Source organism: Lipomyces tetrasporus (genome assembly GCF_029532465.1).
Source record: "Lipomyces tetrasporus strain NRRL Y-64009 chromosome Unknown POJ06scaffold_3, whole genome shotgun sequence".
Taxonomy (NCBI): Eukaryota; Fungi; Ascomycota; class Lipomycetes; order Lipomycetales; family Lipomycetaceae; genus Lipomyces; species Lipomyces tetrasporus.
The window spans coordinates 307503-323881 of NW_026611598.1; the positions used below are offsets into that span (position 1 = coordinate 307503).

Genomic DNA, 16379 nt, shown 5'->3' on the forward strand with positions numbered 1-16379 from the left:
TTCCTACATTCCAACGATCAAATCATTAACGAGACCGCCCTCTCACAGTTACTGTTATTAATGGCTGGCGATAGTTCACCAGACTATAAAGCCCTATTTCTACGAGCGGAGGAGGAATGGAACCAGGAAAGAGAGTTGCTGAGACAAGCTGAGGAACGGCTCAACCAGGAAAGAGAGTTGCGGAGACAGGCTGAGGAACGCAACAGGCGCACGACTTTTGAGGAATTTATTCGAGCCTGTCATAATTTGTTATCCTTGCCGGTAGGGGTCGAAGATCCAACTCGCTGCACGAAAGGGTCGGTGCCAAAACCCGCCGGAAAATTGTGCCCCACACGCCTTTGCCTGTGGGAAGATTGCGGGGACAGCCAGCAGCAGCTTTACAACTCCGTTCGCAATTTCCTACATGCATCCGAGGAAGGTGCACCCCGGCTGTTTGCACCTGTCATTGGGCTGGAAGAAATCGGGCGACAACTTTCTGGTCGGCTCCTAAGCAGTGAAAAAGATTTGGAGAGTTACGAGCGACACGCTGTGGAGAATCATGTGCATGATGTGATTGCAGAGCTATGCAAGATCCCACAGGCTCGGGAGGAATTTGCACTGGGAGATGGAGTCAAGTTCGACAATCATGCCAATGCCCTGGATGATATTTATTCTGCCGTGCCAGATGTAGAAGATCCATCGAGTGTCCCACGGCCTAAACCTGATCAATTCTGCATCCACCGGGTGAACGGCAACACCAACGCCCTGCTCACTATCGCCGAGTATAAACCACCCCACAAGCTCACGGTGGAGCATCTTCGCGCGGGCCTTCGGCCGATGCATTTCTGGGAGGAAGTAGTCCGACGAGAGACCACTCAACAGATGAGAATGAGAAATCGAGGTACGAGGCAGAACAACAGACCGGGTCGGTTCTGGTTCAACAATACCATGCCATGGTCCATGAAGGCCTTCAGTATTCCTATATTACCAATGGTTTAGCGTTGGTCCTGCTCCGTGTGCGCTATAATGATCCTAGCACACTTTACTATTACCTTTGCGAACCTAATATGGAAGTCGATCTTGCAGATGACCAAAGCTTGGAACTACCAAGAACATCCTTTGCCCGGGTATTGTGCATTTGCTTGATGAGTTTTCTGTCACCTGTCCGGGATAACGAGTGGCGGAGCGCTGCGATCGGACAGCTACATATCTGGGAGACGGATTCGAAGTTCTTCAGGACGCAGAGCCCTGAAGAACAAATCTCGGAGTCCCAGGTTTCAGAGTTCCTGCCATCTTCTCTTTCGGAGTCTCCAACGACTGACGACCGCCCACCTAATACTCGCTCTCAGACTGGCTGTAGGCCCGAGGAAACGATGCACCGTTCAAAGTCTGACGACGAATCAGACCCCGATCCTAACCGAACAACGTCTGGACGCAAGCGGGCTCTCAATCAGATCACACCATCTCCGCCGCCCACTCAACGATGGTCACGAATCGGCAGTCAAAGCGACCGAAGAGGAAGTGGTCAACACCACACAGCAAAGTTTTGCACGCAGCGATGCCTGCTTGGTCTACGGCACGGGGGTATATTGGACAGCCATTGCCCTAATGTGGAGCTACATCGACAAGGCAGAGATAACGACCGACACCTTATTAGCACCGAACGCCTGGTACAGCTGCTCAAGCAGCAGCTGGATGAAAACATAGATCACGATTGCACGCCGTTTGGCGTTTGCGGTGCATATGGGGCTCCATTTAAGGTCACTTGCGTTCCATATGGCTACACGGTGGTCGGCAAGGGAACAACATCCCGCCTATGGAATGAAGTCTCGCGCGAAGCAGATGTGTACGGAGTTCTTAAAAAAGCTCAGGGATCTGCAGTCCCAGTGTTCCTTGGAACAATCGACCTTGAAAAGATCTACTTTCTTCATGGGGGTGGGCAGATCCGGCACATGCTGCTCATGGCTTATGGGGGTAAGGATACAACTGAGCTTGAGCACTCCAAGGCACTCTTCCATGAGATCGGGAGGTCCAGGAAGGAAATCCGCGCCTTGGGGGTGGAGCATGGAGACATGCGGTTTGCGAACGTTTTATGGAATGAAGAGTTAGGACGAGCTCTAATTATCGACTTCCATCGTTCCAAGTTGGCTCCTCGACTGATGGAAAAGCGGAACTCCTTGAAGCGGTCATTGTGCGAGACACAGGTTTCGGAGGCAAAGAGGCCACTGATGGAAAAGCGGAACTGATTGAAGCGATCATTGTGCGAGACACAGGTTTCGGAGACAAAAAGGCCTCGTGCTGCTTAACAATAGGCGCTCGGTCGCGTCTGACGATCTGGAATGGCAACATGGAGGCTCTGGAATTACTTTGCTTTGAATTACTTTGCTTTGTATATAGTTGACGAGCACTGGATTAGATAGTGCTGGTGGCTAATGTAGAAGAGTGGGAAAAATGGGCAAAGTCCTGTACCTTTGACTGTAAATCACAAAAGATGCATTTCAAGGCAAAAAAACAATTCCTCTAAGTCCTGGATGTCGTATCTCACTTGCTTCAATACCATCATACAACATATGACACCACTTCGCTAGAGTTGGATTCGCTTGAGCTAGATAGAGATTTGGTGGCTTTGCTCATGAGTCATGCATGAGTCATGAGACTACTCCAATGCGCTTAACACTCAGTAGCAGACCAAAGGGTAGATTGAACATGAAAGTCATCTCCCACTTTCATCGCGGAAGTCTGGAGCAAATCGAAGATATCCTTGGAATTTGAGTTCAGTCTGGCTGTTTCCTACATCGGTGAATTTACTACACTAATGGGTGACTTTACACAGTATCGTGGGGATGATCTGCTGATGGAAAATTCCTTCAAAAGTCTGATTGTTTGACTGAAATCCCTGAATACCCTAACGTCTCTAGGTAAATCATAGACTGCAAATTTTATTTGTTTTTTATTGTAGAGTTTTAGAGTTTCTTTTCTTGGCCCTAGCTACCAATAATGCATCTATACCTTTATTAAGGGCAAGGATGTCTCCTTGTCCCTGGAACTTAAATTCGATAATGGGATTGTTATTACAATACATGACCGGTCCATAGAAATCTTGGACGTTCTTATTTTGGCTTGTAAGTTGTAACAGAGAAACCTAGTTGGTGTATCTATCTCCAACTTTGAGATTTGGAATTATCCGGTTTGCTTGGTGTGCCGCCTTTTGGTATGGTCAGAATCTTATCATCTCTGAGGTTGAATCGGGGACACCTCATCTTCCCGCGATACTTCTCTGCCCTCTATATTGCGTCGTATGCTCCACCGTCCCGGGATAAGCCGCAGCGAACTCCTTCAGACCCTTGATCTCTGGAATGCTTACATGTCACAATCTGAGCTCGAGGTATTTTGAAAGAAAATAATTGTGAGCTACAGAGAACCCTAACCCCAACTGTGGCACTGTGGACCGCATTTTCCGATTGTTTAATGCACAGCCTTGATGGCCAAGTTGGTAAGGCGCAGCACTAGTAATGCTGAGATCATCGGTTCAAATCCGTTTCAAGGCATTTTTATTTTGTCTTATTTTTTTTTGCATATAACTTTCGAGAGGTCTTTCTATTTCGGTTTATCTTGTATACTGTAGTTGTGCTTACACCACTACATAGTCATAGAAACTTGAAAAATTACTGAGTAGAATTGGTAAAAGTGTCATTAGCACGCGATAACCTGAAGACTATATATCTATATATGTACATATATACACAATACCAATCAATATTACCACCCATTAAATATGCAGACTCGTCGAATCGACGCCTCTTTCTGGCTCGTGCTCCATTTCCTCTGCTTTCGAATTCTCTCTATATGCCAGTTCAATAGATTCAGTGCGCCCTCCGCCTAGCACTCGGTATCCAAAGTACAAAACTCCGTATTGGTCAGGCGCGATCCCGTGCGCCTTGTCAGTGAACACGAGTCTGACGTTCCCATTTCCCAAATCCTCAACCTTTTTTACTTTGATCATTGGATCTTGTAGTGGTCGAGATCGGACGGTCAGCTTGCCGCGTTCCGCTAATTCGTAAATCTGAGAAGTTCCCAAGTCGTCGACAAGCCAGGACCATTCGCTACAGGTCATAGCTGATGACAAGAGCCACTTATTGTAGCGGCCAGGCGCAATGACAATCTCGTTCGTCTCTTGTCGTTTCTCAATAACGTACCACGGGCCGTCCTCTTCATGCTCCTTTATTTTGCCTGTTGTAATGCCGTTCCTCTGACCAATGGTCGCCGTCCAAAGACCTGGATGTTTGCCCACGACGACTCCCTTGTATGTCACTATATTCCCTTCCTTTTCAGGAATGTATTCGCTCAGGAAATCTCTAAAATGCCGGTATCCGCTCGTATTGCTAGAAATCTTTCTCCCTTCGCGGAATGCCTGCTCTGCAGCTTTGGCTGACACAGTTGGCGTCACAAAGCAGAGCCCTTGTGAGTCTGGCTTATATGCTGTCCTGATTTTCATTTGAACTGCAAGCTCACGGACTTCCTTTTTGGTGTACTGGTGCATCGGAAACAAAACATTATGTAACCGTGACGGCAATACAGTGGCCAAATAAAATGTCTGATCTTTTGTTAGATCTTTCGGCCTTAGTAAATGTGTTTGTCCAGTATCCTTGCGAATCGCTGTTCTGGCGTAGTGCCCAGTAGCTAGCCACCACTTCGATTCGCCCTGCTGATTCGCTATGTTCTCGATTTGATCATATAGCTTTCCAAATTTAATGTACCTATTACAATCCACATCCGGATTTGGCGTCCGTCCAATTGAATAACTGTCGATCATGGGTTGAAATACCTCCATCCAATACTCTTTTTCAAGATTGAGCCGAATGGCGGGAATATTTAAGTCCTGGCACACCTCGCGCACGTCATTCCACTCTGTCTCCGTACATGACATCCCGAGTTCCAAGGACTCCTTGTTCTGCCGCTCTTCCAGCTCGAGATACTGACGGAGCCGTTCAGGGTTCTTTCTGATCCGTGATGAAATTGGTCTTTTGATTTCATGACGTGGCGTTCGCGGTTGTGTCCAGTTCGCCATGTAAACCCCCGTGACATTGACGTACTTGCTTGCGAGGAGGTGTGCCACGAAGGAGGAGTCGACGCCGCCGGACATTGCCACGAATATGCGGTCCTCAGGACCTGGGACTGGGTCCGCGTATGGTAAGGAAGCATGGTTATAACGTGCAAATTGGCAGTGGAATTGTAATACTCTTCGCAAAAATGGCTGCGAGAAGCGGTTGCAGAGGGATATTGTCCGGTAGGTGCGCAGCCGTGGATTAGGCATCGTAAGCCTTCTGCACCTAGACAGATGTTCAAATATATTGATGTATTGGACAGGACTGAGAAAATATCGAACGAGTGTATCCTCTTATGAAACGATGGTTGGGAGTTCTAAAGTTTTGCGAGCCGCATGATACGCGTAAAGCCAGACCGAATACAGCTAGATGTATGTATGATCAATCACAAAAATTTTAAAGTCATACTGAAAGATGCAATTCTCAGTTATGTCCTGCATTAACTAATATCGCTTACTTCATATACACAAATGGCATCGGTAAATAGCCTCTAACCATCTAGCAAGACAGAACAAATAAAGCAGTAATTGTACACGGTTGAATGAATATCATGACCCAAACCAAATGCTGTTGAAGCCCGCTTCCGACCTTTTAACCCAATTTTCCAAACCCATAGTTAATAACGACAAGCAAACAAAAAATGCAACAAGAGACAAGTGTGGAACAATCAACCATAATACAAAATAAGAAGACTAGAAAAGCTATCTGCGGCCCAATAATGAGAAAAATTCTTCTCGGGTCTTCTGAGCTTCTCGGAATCGACCGAGCATACAGCTGGTGACGGTCGTGCTTCCTGGCTTTTGCACGCCACGCATGACCATACACATATGAGATGCCTCCATAACGACAGCGACGCCCTGGGGCCTCAAGATCTCCCAAACGGCGAGCGCGACTTGCTTTGTCAGGCGCTCTTGCACCTGCAGACGCCTCGCAAACATTTCAGCAATCCGCGCGAGTTTCGAAAGACCGAGAACGCGCGAGTTGGGAATATAGCCAATGGACATAGTTCCAGTGAAGGGAACCATGTGGTGCTCGCAGAGCGAGAAAACCGGGATGTCCTTCACTATGACCATTTCATCATGGTCTTCTTCGAACACCGCGCGATTGATGACGTTTCGAATGTTTTGTTCGTAGCCTTTGGTAAAAAACATGATTGCCTTTGCGTACCTCTCCGGTGTAGATAGCAATCCCTCTCTCGTTGGGTCCTCCCCAATTTCGGTAAGAATAATTCGGACGGCATCGGCGATCCGGCCAATCTTTGCCGCAGTCTCTTCTGGCGTGGCTTCAAGTCTTCCCCGAGTCCCAACCGAAGGCCAGGACAAACCGTCAAAGTCAATTGGCGGATTCAGTGTGTATGGAGACGCAGGACGTGATATCTTCGCGGCTGCAGCGGATGTCGAGCCCAGGTGAGGATGAGTGTGGGCTAGATGCTGTGCGGCGGTCTTTGAGTTGCCGCCGGCGAGAGGTGACGACGGAGTCGTTCTAGACTGGAAGACAGACGTGGTACTAGCACTCGTGCTCACGTCGTCGATGTCGTCGATGTCGTCCAAATGTGAAACGTCGTCTTCATCGTCGTCAGAAGTTGGCCCGTCGGTCGTAATACGCGCCTTCTGGTTGAGCGACAGCATCGCGAGGAGAGCATCCGGGTCTCTCGGGACGCCAGACTGAACTTCTGGCGCCTTTGTAAGTGGCATTTCTAATTCCGAGAAAGTATGCAGAAAATACCGCTGTCCTTGAGGAATTATAGCAACTGTTCTTAGTGGGGGGATTCTGAATGGTCTATGGACGTTACATCCATTCAAATTTTTTGTGGTCCCAGGCGTGGCGATTGTCATCACAGAAGGGTCTTGTGCCGTCATCACCCAGTAAGGGGTTTGTGGCGCGCAAACCAACACTTAACAAGAATATATATGACCGGGGGACATCCCAAATTCGTCGCAAATTATGCATATTTCTTTCTGATTTTCAGCTTAAGGTCAACCAAGGCGCAGTCACACTCGAGATCACACTTGCAATTGGTCTCCGAGAAGACACTGATGTGCAACAACCTCTAGCTTCCCGCGACGCGTTAGGGAGCATTGTCATGGACCCATGGGGCTCATTCGAGTTGCCGTCGTCGTCGTCCCCCGACCCGGCGTCGTCTGCATGGTCTCTCGGAGACGTGATTCCGGATTGGTCCGATGCGACTCTGTCACCATTGCCGAGGAGTTCGGGGACTGGTTCTGGGGCGCAGAGTGTGCAGCGCTCGACGACTGCTAGTCAGCCGACCGATGTCGAGGAGAAGGATGATCCGTGGGCAACCGCGATGTCGCCGCCTGGAGACGCCTTTACACAAGTTGTTCTTCCAGAGCCAAAGATATCAACGCAGGTCGAATGTGCAGATGTGTCACTAGCGTCCAGTGAATCAAAACCTGGTCAAGTCCCAGTGAAAGACGGGACCGAGATCGTGCATTCGAGCACCGTCGCCGACTCTTCAAAGGATGTGCGACATGCCGATAAAATATCTAGTGAGCCGGAGGGGTTGTCTGAGCAAGTTCTTCGAGAGGTAAAAGCTTCCCTGCAAGATGAGGACGAGATAGGAAAGGCAACTGTCCGCCTGGGCGATTTCATCGAGCAGCAGTCGAGCACAGATAATCAAGGCAACAAAATGGCGGAGGAGGATAATAAAGAACAACACCGGGAGAGCGTGGCACTCCAACAAGAATCAGATAAGACAGAAACTGCGGAAATGTCTAGCAATGAGCCTAACGACGACTCAGAACTGCGATCTAGCAGAGAGGCGAACGACAAGAATAGCACTGTGGACGGAGATGTGGCCGAGAAAGCCAACAGTAAGACTAATGCATCTGGTCCGATTCTCGTTGAGCCTGCAGGCAAGAATCAAGATGAAACGCCGGAGGATATTGGGACTACTAATCCTAAACCACAAGAATGGGAGACGTCACAGCCATTCTTACTCTCTACTGCAGCGGAGATTGGCGTGCCTGTGCCACCATTCGCCGAGTCAGCCGGATTTGGTGGTAATTCTGATGATTTGACATTCTCGAATCCATTCGCGCCGGAACTGGAGAAAGCGCCACTATCAGCCAATGAACTGCTCCCGGAGATTTTTCCTCTACCTACGGTTATCGATAATGAGCGTGATAGTATAGCGAATTATTTCTCGGACTCGCAAGTTGCTCCTCCGCCGCTACTTAATTTTGGAAAAGCGTACGTCATCTTGTTACAACATCAATCTTGAACAATATTAACGAAATGTAGGAGAAAATTGAATGCCATGTTCGCGCGCCCTACCCGGCAATTCTTCACTCCTCCACGCATATCTACTCCCTCTCAACCTTCCTCTCCTGCCTCTTCAGTTAACACATCAACTTCTCACCCTGATGACGGGATTCGCGTGAAGTGGAATCATACAGAAATACAATCTCGAGTCCAGAACGTAGTCGAAGTATGGAAGAACAAGCGGAAAGACATCGGCGGCATGTTCGATTGGGATAATGCGGATGCTCTAGGACCGACCAGTCCCACGAACGCGTTCGTCATGGATTCCATGGCCACTGGCTCAGCGACGGATAGAGGTCCACCGTCTCCACGGCTGAAGCGGATGTTTAGTTCTGGAGCAACACCGGCTGGTGCTGAGGCACCTATTTCGTTTAACTGGCAGGACGATGTTGTTGGTGGTGGTGGTACTGGCGTATGGGGAGGTTCATCTTCATCGCGCTCGCCAGTAGAGGCACAACCGCCGCCCGTCCTTAGTCAGACTGCGAGTATTCCAACTCTGCAACCGGTAGCTGTGCAGCATACAATGATGTCGCAACCAGCCACTATCACTCAGGAGGATGACAATGTAGATGACTGGGGCGATTTCACAGTTGTCGAGAGTGCGCCGAAGCCGGCCCAGCCTCCAAAGTTACAGCTCGATACGAAGAGGGCATCATTCAGCGACGAAGCGGTTGACAAAATCTGGGGATCTCCCGCAAATCCAGTGGCGAACGGAAGCGTACTGGCGCCGTTGGCTCAGCCTTCAACGAATATCTCATCTCAACCGAGCAGTGAGGAGGTGAGTGCCAACGACGGACCATCAATTGAACGTCCAATGCGGCCTCTCGAGCCGCTGAAGCCTCTGCAACCAACACAGTCAACCTTTACATCAAACCAGCTACTGCAGCCGACGTCCGTCACGCTAGCCACGTCAAACGTGATAAGCGTGCAAGATGAGGACGATTGGGGCGATCTGATGGGAACTCCAACCGAGCCTCCCGTTCAAGAACTCCCTCCGGGCATCAATAAAGATCTTCTGGCTCCACAACCTGACCCAGAAACTGAGCTGCAGCCATCTCAAACATCTACGTCCTCATCATCCCACCATTCCCACCACGTTGTCCACGCACACCTGCATCCTCACGTCGTTCACCACCATAAGTCAAAGCACATGTCCGCAGTCTATATCCCACCACCAAAGCCATCGTCACCAGCATCATCTATGTACCTCTCGTCGTCGTCGTCTTCGTCATCCGACTCGTCAGCGAGTGATGTACGGTCTACCATCCACGTCGAAGGTACATTTTCTAAACACGGAACAACAATGCTCTCACCTACTGCTCCAAAAATAACGGACGCAAAGATGCGGGATGATCAAACTGTTCGCAGGATCGTGGAGTCGCTTCCCGATATTGAGTATTTATTAGACTAGTTACTTTGTATATAACTCTGAAAAAAATGTTGGTGGTGTGTAAGGGGTTTCGTTAGGATTATAGAATGCCTGAGTTCAACGATTGCGGAATGTCTATATGTATAATATAATGTGACGTGTGCCATGCATGATCGTGAAGTGTTCATTCAATTGCCTTGACCCCGCCATTTGGTAATGATATGGCACACATAACTAGAAACATGAGCATAAACAACAAGAAAAAAAAACTTATTTTCGCTCTCTACACAACCCGAGAAACTTTCCTAATATTCTCTAAGATACATATTACTCTTGAGCCTCGCCACCTTCCTCTCCATTCACCGTCGCAGTCGCGTTCCGCGTGGTGAGCATATGTGCGAGGACCTGATTTGTCCGGAAACTAAGTCCTTTTGTGCGCTCGATGACCTGCTGGTAGACAGACTGTGGTGGGTGATTCATGATGACTGTGCCTTCTGAGAAATCAATCTTTGCGTCGACTCGCGTGTCCCTAATCAAGTTGACGATCCACTTCTCGCCTTCCTCTGCCGACAAGTTCAAGCGCGTGGATAAATCCCGGATATCGATCCGTTGATGAATCTGGCAATACAGTTCGGACACAAGATGACGCGCGGACTCCAAAAACTCGTCTGCTGATCCGTCCAGGAACGGATCAGTCTTGACAACGTCGGCGGACTCGGCGAGCTTTGCCTGGGCTGCTTCAAAGTCAAAGTCGACGTAGAGCGCGTAAACAAATTCAGTGACTGGGTCGGAATATTCGTAGCGCTCCTGCTTGATCACCCGCACGAGTTCGCGGATCTGCTTCTGGTATGTGGCGTATGTGGATGAGCGGCCGGCCGAGGTCTTGCGGGCATTGCGGGATGTGAGAACGGTCACGGTCACGTATCGTAGAACCCATGGGCAGGATGTTTGGATGGCGTTCAGGTATGCCGATGACAGGAAGAGATCTGCGAGATTTTCGCGGCCGGATTCAGCGTTAAAGAAGAAGAAGAGAGCCCAGTGGATGATCCAGGTCCGGTGATTGAGCTGGACCAGTGGGTCTGCGAATGTCTTTTGGTCGATGAGTTCCTTGAGCTTGACAAGCTCAGCGACGGCGTTTTCCCACTGCAATGTCATGATCTCCGCAGCGAGTTTACCCCAAGTCGCAGAGATCACGAGCTCAGAGTCGTTGGACTGATTCAATTAGCAACAATCGCATGGGTATTGTAATCAAATACGTACCAGCGTCCGGAAATGGTACAATAGCTCGGCAGCCTCCGCATACTTGCCGCAGTTGTACTGGAATTGGCCATAATGGTATAGAGTATTGACCATCTCAGTTGTGACCTTCAAACGAACGAGTCAGCCGAACCTATTTTCTCATCCTAGCCAAGACCAACACGTACCCCATAATTCTCCTTCACGTAGGTAAAATTCTGTGCCCGGTCCGACCGCAGGGCATTAACAACTTCCGGATTCCGTACAATTTCCAATACCTTCTCCGCCTTCTTCTCAAACTCATCCAGCTTCTCCAGCACGACTTTTCGCCGCTCCGTAATTTCGTCGGGCACAGTCGCATCCGCACCGTGTATGGACTTGTACGTCTCGGAGACATAATCAGTCATATTCGTGTCTTTCATGACATCGTATTTTGCCTGCAGGAGCGCGTCAGCCGGGTAGAGCTTCTGCTCGGACAGATGCTCGAGCAGTGCGAAGATGAGCAGGCGGTCCAGGTACGGTAGGATCCGCGGGACGAGGTCGTATGACGCAGTTATCGACGGCATGATTGACTAATCGATCGGAATATTATAAATAGTAGATCGGCGGTCGACCAACTGCGGATTATCAGAGTCTTGGTTTGGCGCTTCCTTTTCGGTAAAAATTTCTTTTTGGTCTTAGACGCGAAGATTGAATAGGGATAGGGGAATATATATCACGTGATTATCGAAATTTGGCAGTGTCGGTCGAGCCAGATGTTCACGAAAATATCTATCCTACACTACATACGTTAAAAACACAACAATGCTACTACTACGGATTTCGAAACTGCCGGTCAATGCTTACCGTGTGACGACAAATATCTGCGTGTCGCGCAGTATCCTGCCGCCTATCACCAACAATTTCAGCACGAGCAGCGCGGCGATGGGGTCAAATAGCGATTCGATTCCATCTGTGAACGACGTCGTTGTTCCGTACGCGTCGATTCCGAAGCGAGATCTGAAGACGCCGAAGGACAGGAGGAAGGTTAAGAATATACCGCGGGAGCCCGAAATGCCGTCGCAGCCGAACGACGGGGCGACACCACTCAAATTCGAGTACGCACCTGGGGGGCCGGAGACGTCGCATGGGTTTTATTTCGTCGACCGCACGAGTGCGGGGAATTTGCCGGTGTATAAGGAGTTTAAGAATGGTGGAAGTCTTGTGGTTACGATCGTGAAGGGGATAAGGGGCGATGCGCTTGTATGTGTCTGCGGTATTGGAGGTCGGCAGAAAAGATTGCTAATTGGTCATCAGGCATTGAAAAGGGACATCCAGGCTGCTCTAGGACTGACTTCGGACCGGATTGCGGTGAACCCAGTGACTCATCATATCGCTATCAAAGGCGACTATTTCGTGAGAACGCGCGATTTGCTAAATACTGTGTTTTGAGGATACGTTGGGTAAGGTTTTTGTAAATAGCTTTGTGTTTGGCAATGCATGTGGCTTCCAGTGGAAGATGTACTTTGTAATATATCAATGAAAGGCATCTGGGCCCCTGTTGACGTAAACTGTTAACTGGGTAGATATAAGTCTCCCAATTCAATGATGCGCTACTTTGACGGTGCCGGCGCTTTAATGCAGGATTATCAAGCATCAATAGACATATCATTATTAGTACAAATGAGACATATGCAAAACGGATAATCAAAACAGCCAACGCATCACGCCATCCAAAATTTTATCACGATGTATAAGCCTTCCTTGCAGCGCAACCGGAAAAGTCTTCGGCCCACGCACTTTAAATATTCCCTTGCTCCTCTGACAATTTTGTCTGCAAGTCAATGTCAGTAGCTTCCCACGGATACGCGATCCACACGTCTGGAACGGTTTCGGCAGCAATGTATCTCCCCTCGGCCATCATTTCGTCCGGGAGCTGGGCCCGTTTAGGCTTGTCCTTGTTGTGCAAGACAAACACAAAGAACTTGGTGACCTCGTCGCTCCGGCCGAGTTTCTCAGCCTGAACCTTGACGTCCTTGGCGAGCTCGGAAATAGCGTAGTGAAGAGTGGTACGGGTGTCGTCGACCTCGTCGACAACAAGGATGTTCTTGCCGATCAAGCTCAACGCATGCGACTCCAACGTGTTGAAATCAAGCCACTGCGTCCGAATAACCTCGACACCGGCCTCCTCAGCCTGGCTCACGCCCTCGGCAGGATCAGTCGCGTTCGAGACATACTCCTCGTACAGGGACAGGCCGATAGCTTGGATTGGGATGTTCTTTGACCCGGGCGTTTTGAGGAACGTGCGCAGGATGCGGGCGGGAATGAAGCCGCCGCCGCCAATCGCGACCATAAGATCCGGCTTGAATTTCTTAATTTCCTCGGCCGAACGCTGGCACAGCTTGTGCACGTGGTTATATGAAATGTAGACTTTTTCGACCATGGCTGATGGATATGGGAGAGCCGACAAGTGAGAGGAGAAACACTGATAAGGACTATTTCAGTCTGCTGGATAGCTGGAAAGTGTGCAGGATTGCTAAACAAGACGCAAATTGCTACTGTCAAAGCACGCCAGTGATTGAACTAAACCAGACAGGGCTAATTGACGACACCGGCTGGTTGTATGTTGAAATAATGCATGCAGACAACAATAGGCTGATGAAAAATTCAGGTGGTCCGTGTGAAAAGCGACCGGGCTGCCTGTCTGGTAGCCCCTGGAAATGGGCTGCACATTTAGGGCAGTATCGTACTAGTAATTTGCCATATATGCGGTAGCTGACCGAGATTGGCCATGCGGCGCAGCTGGCACGGTTGTCGCACTCGTCCGAAACGCCAGAAAGTTGTGTCAATATATATATAGATATTTATAGAGTATAAAATATGCAAAGTAACATGACTGGACTGGGACTGGAGGTCGATAGCGTGGATTACTTGCTGTAGACTTACTTGGAGATGCCAATCATCACGTGCTTAGACTAGAATCTAAGTGACCAGTTCAGAGTCGCAACTTCCGAGCTGTCCGTCGTCCCGCCGATTACAGCTCATCATCCCTCAGAGTTATAATCATCTGCAAGACAGCACATATACACAATGGCACTCGACAACCTCGCAACAATGTCACAGCCATTCCCACTAACAGAAGAAAACCTCCAAGCACTGCTGCGTTCAATCGAGGACAGCAGAGCTAGCATGTCCCGGAGCTCGTCCCGGACACGGAACGACAACGCGTCAGATATCTACTCGCTCGGCATCTCGGCCCCAACCGACGATGTCCTTCCGGGCGTGCGACGGGTTCCTGGGCCGCCGAGCACGGTCGATTCGACGCCGCAGGGCAGTGTCGTGAACTTCTCCGCCCGCCAGGCGGCGGCGAGGTTGAGCACGACCGGACGACGACCGGTGCAGGGCAATCGGCACCGACGGCGGTTGGAAAATGGTGAATTGATATTATCGGTTACACACGTGTGCGAGATGCTAACGAGCTCGGAAAAAAGCGCGAATGCTGTATAATCCCCACGCCGTGCCGCCACAGCCCCAAGACTACTTGCCGACGCCGACATACGCCGTGCGCAGGATCGACAGGAACTTGGTCGACTACTTGTCGACTCTGGGAACAAAGGTCCCTGAGGACTTTTTGTCGCTTTGTAACCGCGAGGACGACAAAGATGACAACAATAGACGGAGAAACGGCCGCGGCGGCCCACATATCCCGAAAACCCTCAAGGAGCGGGTCAAAAGAGGCCATCTCACGCGGCCGTTCTTGAAGGCGCTCGAGGAGGATATTCGCGAGTTTGTCTTGACTGTTGATGGGCAGCAATTGCCGCCGCCGCCGCCGCCGCCGCCTCCTCCTGCCAGTGCCGAGCGGAATATAAGGGGAAGCAAAAGCGGAGCAGCGCGACAGCAGTTCTTGCTCGAGAAGGAGATCCCGATCGTGCCGGATACTGATCGGGCAGAGTCGTTTTCGCGATGGATCGTGTACCAGATCGCGGAGTACTATAGAATGTCTTGTTATAGTAAGTTCTCCTCTGTTACTTGCTGCTGTGAGCAAGGGGTGGCCGGCTGACTTGTGGGTTTTGATAGCCAAAATCGTAAATAACAGACGCGTGCCGTGCGTTATTCTGAATGTCGACGGAAATGAACTGTTCGGTGAGGTGCCGCGGCCGATCTGGACTTATGTCTAATCGAAGTTTTGCGATACGGTGTATTTAAGGTATTGGGGTTATATAGACATACATTTGAATCAAGCAGACTTCATTAGATCAGAGCACACTGGTAAAAATACAGATTCGTAAACCGTCGTAGCCACCCAGCAGTATACAATACAAAGCTCTCGACAATGCTTATCGTACATCAATGAGTTCTAACCTCTCCAGGCCTCGGCGGGGGCGGCCCGTAGCTCAGAGGTGGATTGTCGGCTCGAATCGACGCCAGCGGAAGTCGCGAGTCGTGCATAGGTGGCGGCGGCGGGCCGGCGGCGGAGCCGACAGCAGAATTGCGTCTTCCGAGGTGCTTGAACCGGCCAATCACGATATCGACATCCTTTCGGGCGTTGATACTGACGCCGCCGCCTTCGAGGATCTCCGGCATGCCGCCGTCGCAGTCGTCCCGGCCGTACTCGATTCTGGACCGCCGGAAGACGGGCTCGTCCTGCCTGATGAACCTGAGCGCGTCGAACGCATCCGCGATCCGACAGAACGCGACCCAACCGCACTTGCGCTCCCACACGATCTTGACGTACTCGATCACGCCGTAGCGCTCAAACATCGAGCACAGCGCGCGGGCGTTGATTTCGGACGGAATGCCGCCGAGGTATAGTTTGCGCGACACGTTGCCCTGGCTGAGGAATATTGACGGTACGGGGGCCGGACTCGGTACGAGATCGAAGAAGATCTCGCTGTCGTTGAGGTAGACGTTGCCCTGGGATGCGACCCACGACATGTAGTTTGCCGCGTCCTTCGGGTACATGAAGTGGACGGCGAACGTGCGACGGACAGGGTCGTAGTGGGAGTACTCGATCTTGCCGCCGCGGATGAGCGAATGCAACAGCGCAAGATCGATTTCTTGGTCTGGGGGCAGGTTTGAGAGAATGATGGTTCGTGGAGACTCTGGCGGCGGTCGGGCGCGGTCGGGCGGTGACCGCATGTAGCTGGGTGGTGGCGGTGGTCTGGCAGAAGGGACGCCAGAGCCTGGACCTGTTAGCGGATGTCGAATGGGTGTGATTGACGACTATACATACCGTAAACATTTGGACTAAGATGACTCATGGATATGGTAGCGTTAAGCGTTCAGATGGCGTCTTGACAGGAGCAGCAATATCTAGCAAGTACAAGTAAACAGTACTGCCCAATCACGACGCGTGATTAGAAGATGAAGACAGCGGCTTGCGACGGAGACTGAAGGAGCAGAACAGATGACAAGAACTGCGTGTGGGG

The 16379-nt window shown here is 50.3% G+C and overlaps 9 protein-coding genes and 1 non-coding gene across 10 annotated transcripts; 5 read left to right on the plus strand and 5 right to left on the minus strand.

Annotated features, from left to right (window-relative positions):
• Positions 1-60: 60 nt before the first annotated feature.
• POJ06DRAFT_280464 (uncharacterized protein) lies at positions 61-2285 on the plus strand (the record flags this gene model as incomplete). Its single annotated transcript, XM_056189881.1, has 3 exons — positions 61-834; positions 873-2183; positions 2232-2285. 3 exons carry the CDS (start codon positions 61-63, stop codon positions 2283-2285), a joined length of 2139 nt encoding a protein of 712 aa, XP_056045179.1.
• Positions 2286-3454: 1169 nt separating this feature from the next.
• POJ06DRAFT_t23 lies at positions 3455-3527 on the plus strand. The gene has a single exon. It is a non-coding gene; the product is annotated as a tRNA-Thr (tRNA).
• Positions 3528-3628: 101 nt separating this feature from the next.
• POJ06DRAFT_247724 (tRNA methyl transferase-domain-containing protein) lies at positions 3629-5368 on the minus strand. The gene has a single exon (XM_056186933.1). The coding sequence runs from the start codon at positions 5291-5293 to the stop codon at positions 3749-3751; it is 1545 nt and encodes a 514-aa protein (XP_056045180.1). The 5' UTR covers positions 5294-5368; the 3' UTR covers positions 3629-3748.
• A 117-nt stretch (positions 5369-5485) lies between these two features.
• POJ06DRAFT_247725 (uncharacterized protein) lies at positions 5486-6923 on the minus strand. The gene has a single exon (XM_056186934.1). The coding sequence runs from the start codon at positions 6917-6919 to the stop codon at positions 5786-5788; it is 1134 nt and encodes a 377-aa protein (XP_056045181.1). The 5' UTR covers positions 6920-6923; the 3' UTR covers positions 5486-5785.
• Positions 6924-7167: 244 nt separating this feature from the next.
• Positions 7168-9777, plus strand: POJ06DRAFT_236402 (uncharacterized protein; the record flags this gene model as incomplete). Its single annotated transcript, XM_056185896.1, has 2 exons — positions 7168-8294; positions 8346-9777. 2 exons carry the CDS (start codon positions 7168-7170, stop codon positions 9775-9777), a joined length of 2559 nt encoding a protein of 852 aa, XP_056045182.1.
• A 142-nt stretch (positions 9778-9919) lies between these two features.
• Positions 9920-11656, minus strand: POJ06DRAFT_69943 (eIF3 subunit 6 N terminal domain-containing protein). The gene is made up of 3 exons (XM_056191422.1): positions 11160-11656; positions 10996-11100; positions 9920-10947 (listed from the first exon to the last, which is right to left on the minus strand). Exons 1-3 carry the CDS (start codon positions 11535-11537, stop codon positions 10063-10065), a joined length of 1368 nt encoding a protein of 455 aa, XP_056045183.1. The 5' UTR covers positions 11538-11656; the 3' UTR covers positions 9920-10062.
• On the plus strand, positions 11642-12577 carry POJ06DRAFT_69948 (mitochondrial large subunit ribosomal protein-domain-containing protein). The gene is made up of 2 exons (XM_056191423.1): positions 11642-12213; positions 12268-12577. The coding sequence occupies exons 1-2, from the start codon at positions 11776-11778 to the stop codon at positions 12400-12402; spliced, it is 573 nt and encodes a 190-aa protein (XP_056045184.1). The 5' UTR covers positions 11642-11775; the 3' UTR covers positions 12403-12577.
• Positions 12578-12751: 174 nt separating this feature from the next.
• POJ06DRAFT_194223 (phosphoribosyltransferase-like protein) lies at positions 12752-13393 on the minus strand (the record flags this gene model as incomplete). Its single annotated transcript, XM_056184944.1, has 1 exon — positions 12752-13393. One exon carries the CDS (start codon positions 13391-13393, stop codon positions 12752-12754), a length of 642 nt encoding a protein of 213 aa, XP_056045185.1.
• Positions 13394-13780: 387 nt separating this feature from the next.
• POJ06DRAFT_247729 (uncharacterized protein) lies at positions 13781-15195 on the plus strand. Its single transcript, XM_056186935.1, has 3 exons — positions 13781-14383; positions 14442-14960; positions 15028-15195. The coding sequence occupies exons 1-3, from the start codon at positions 14041-14043 to the stop codon at positions 15126-15128; spliced, it is 963 nt and encodes a 320-aa protein (XP_056045186.1). The 5' UTR covers positions 13781-14040; the 3' UTR covers positions 15129-15195.
• A 102-nt stretch (positions 15196-15297) lies between these two features.
• POJ06DRAFT_280469 (uncharacterized protein) lies at positions 15298-16211 on the minus strand (the record flags this gene model as incomplete). The annotated part of the gene is made up of 2 exons (XM_056189882.1): positions 15298-16133; positions 16184-16211. 2 exons carry the CDS (start codon positions 16209-16211, stop codon positions 15298-15300), a joined length of 864 nt encoding a protein of 287 aa, XP_056045187.1.
• Between the last annotated feature and the right edge of the window lie 168 nt (positions 16212-16379).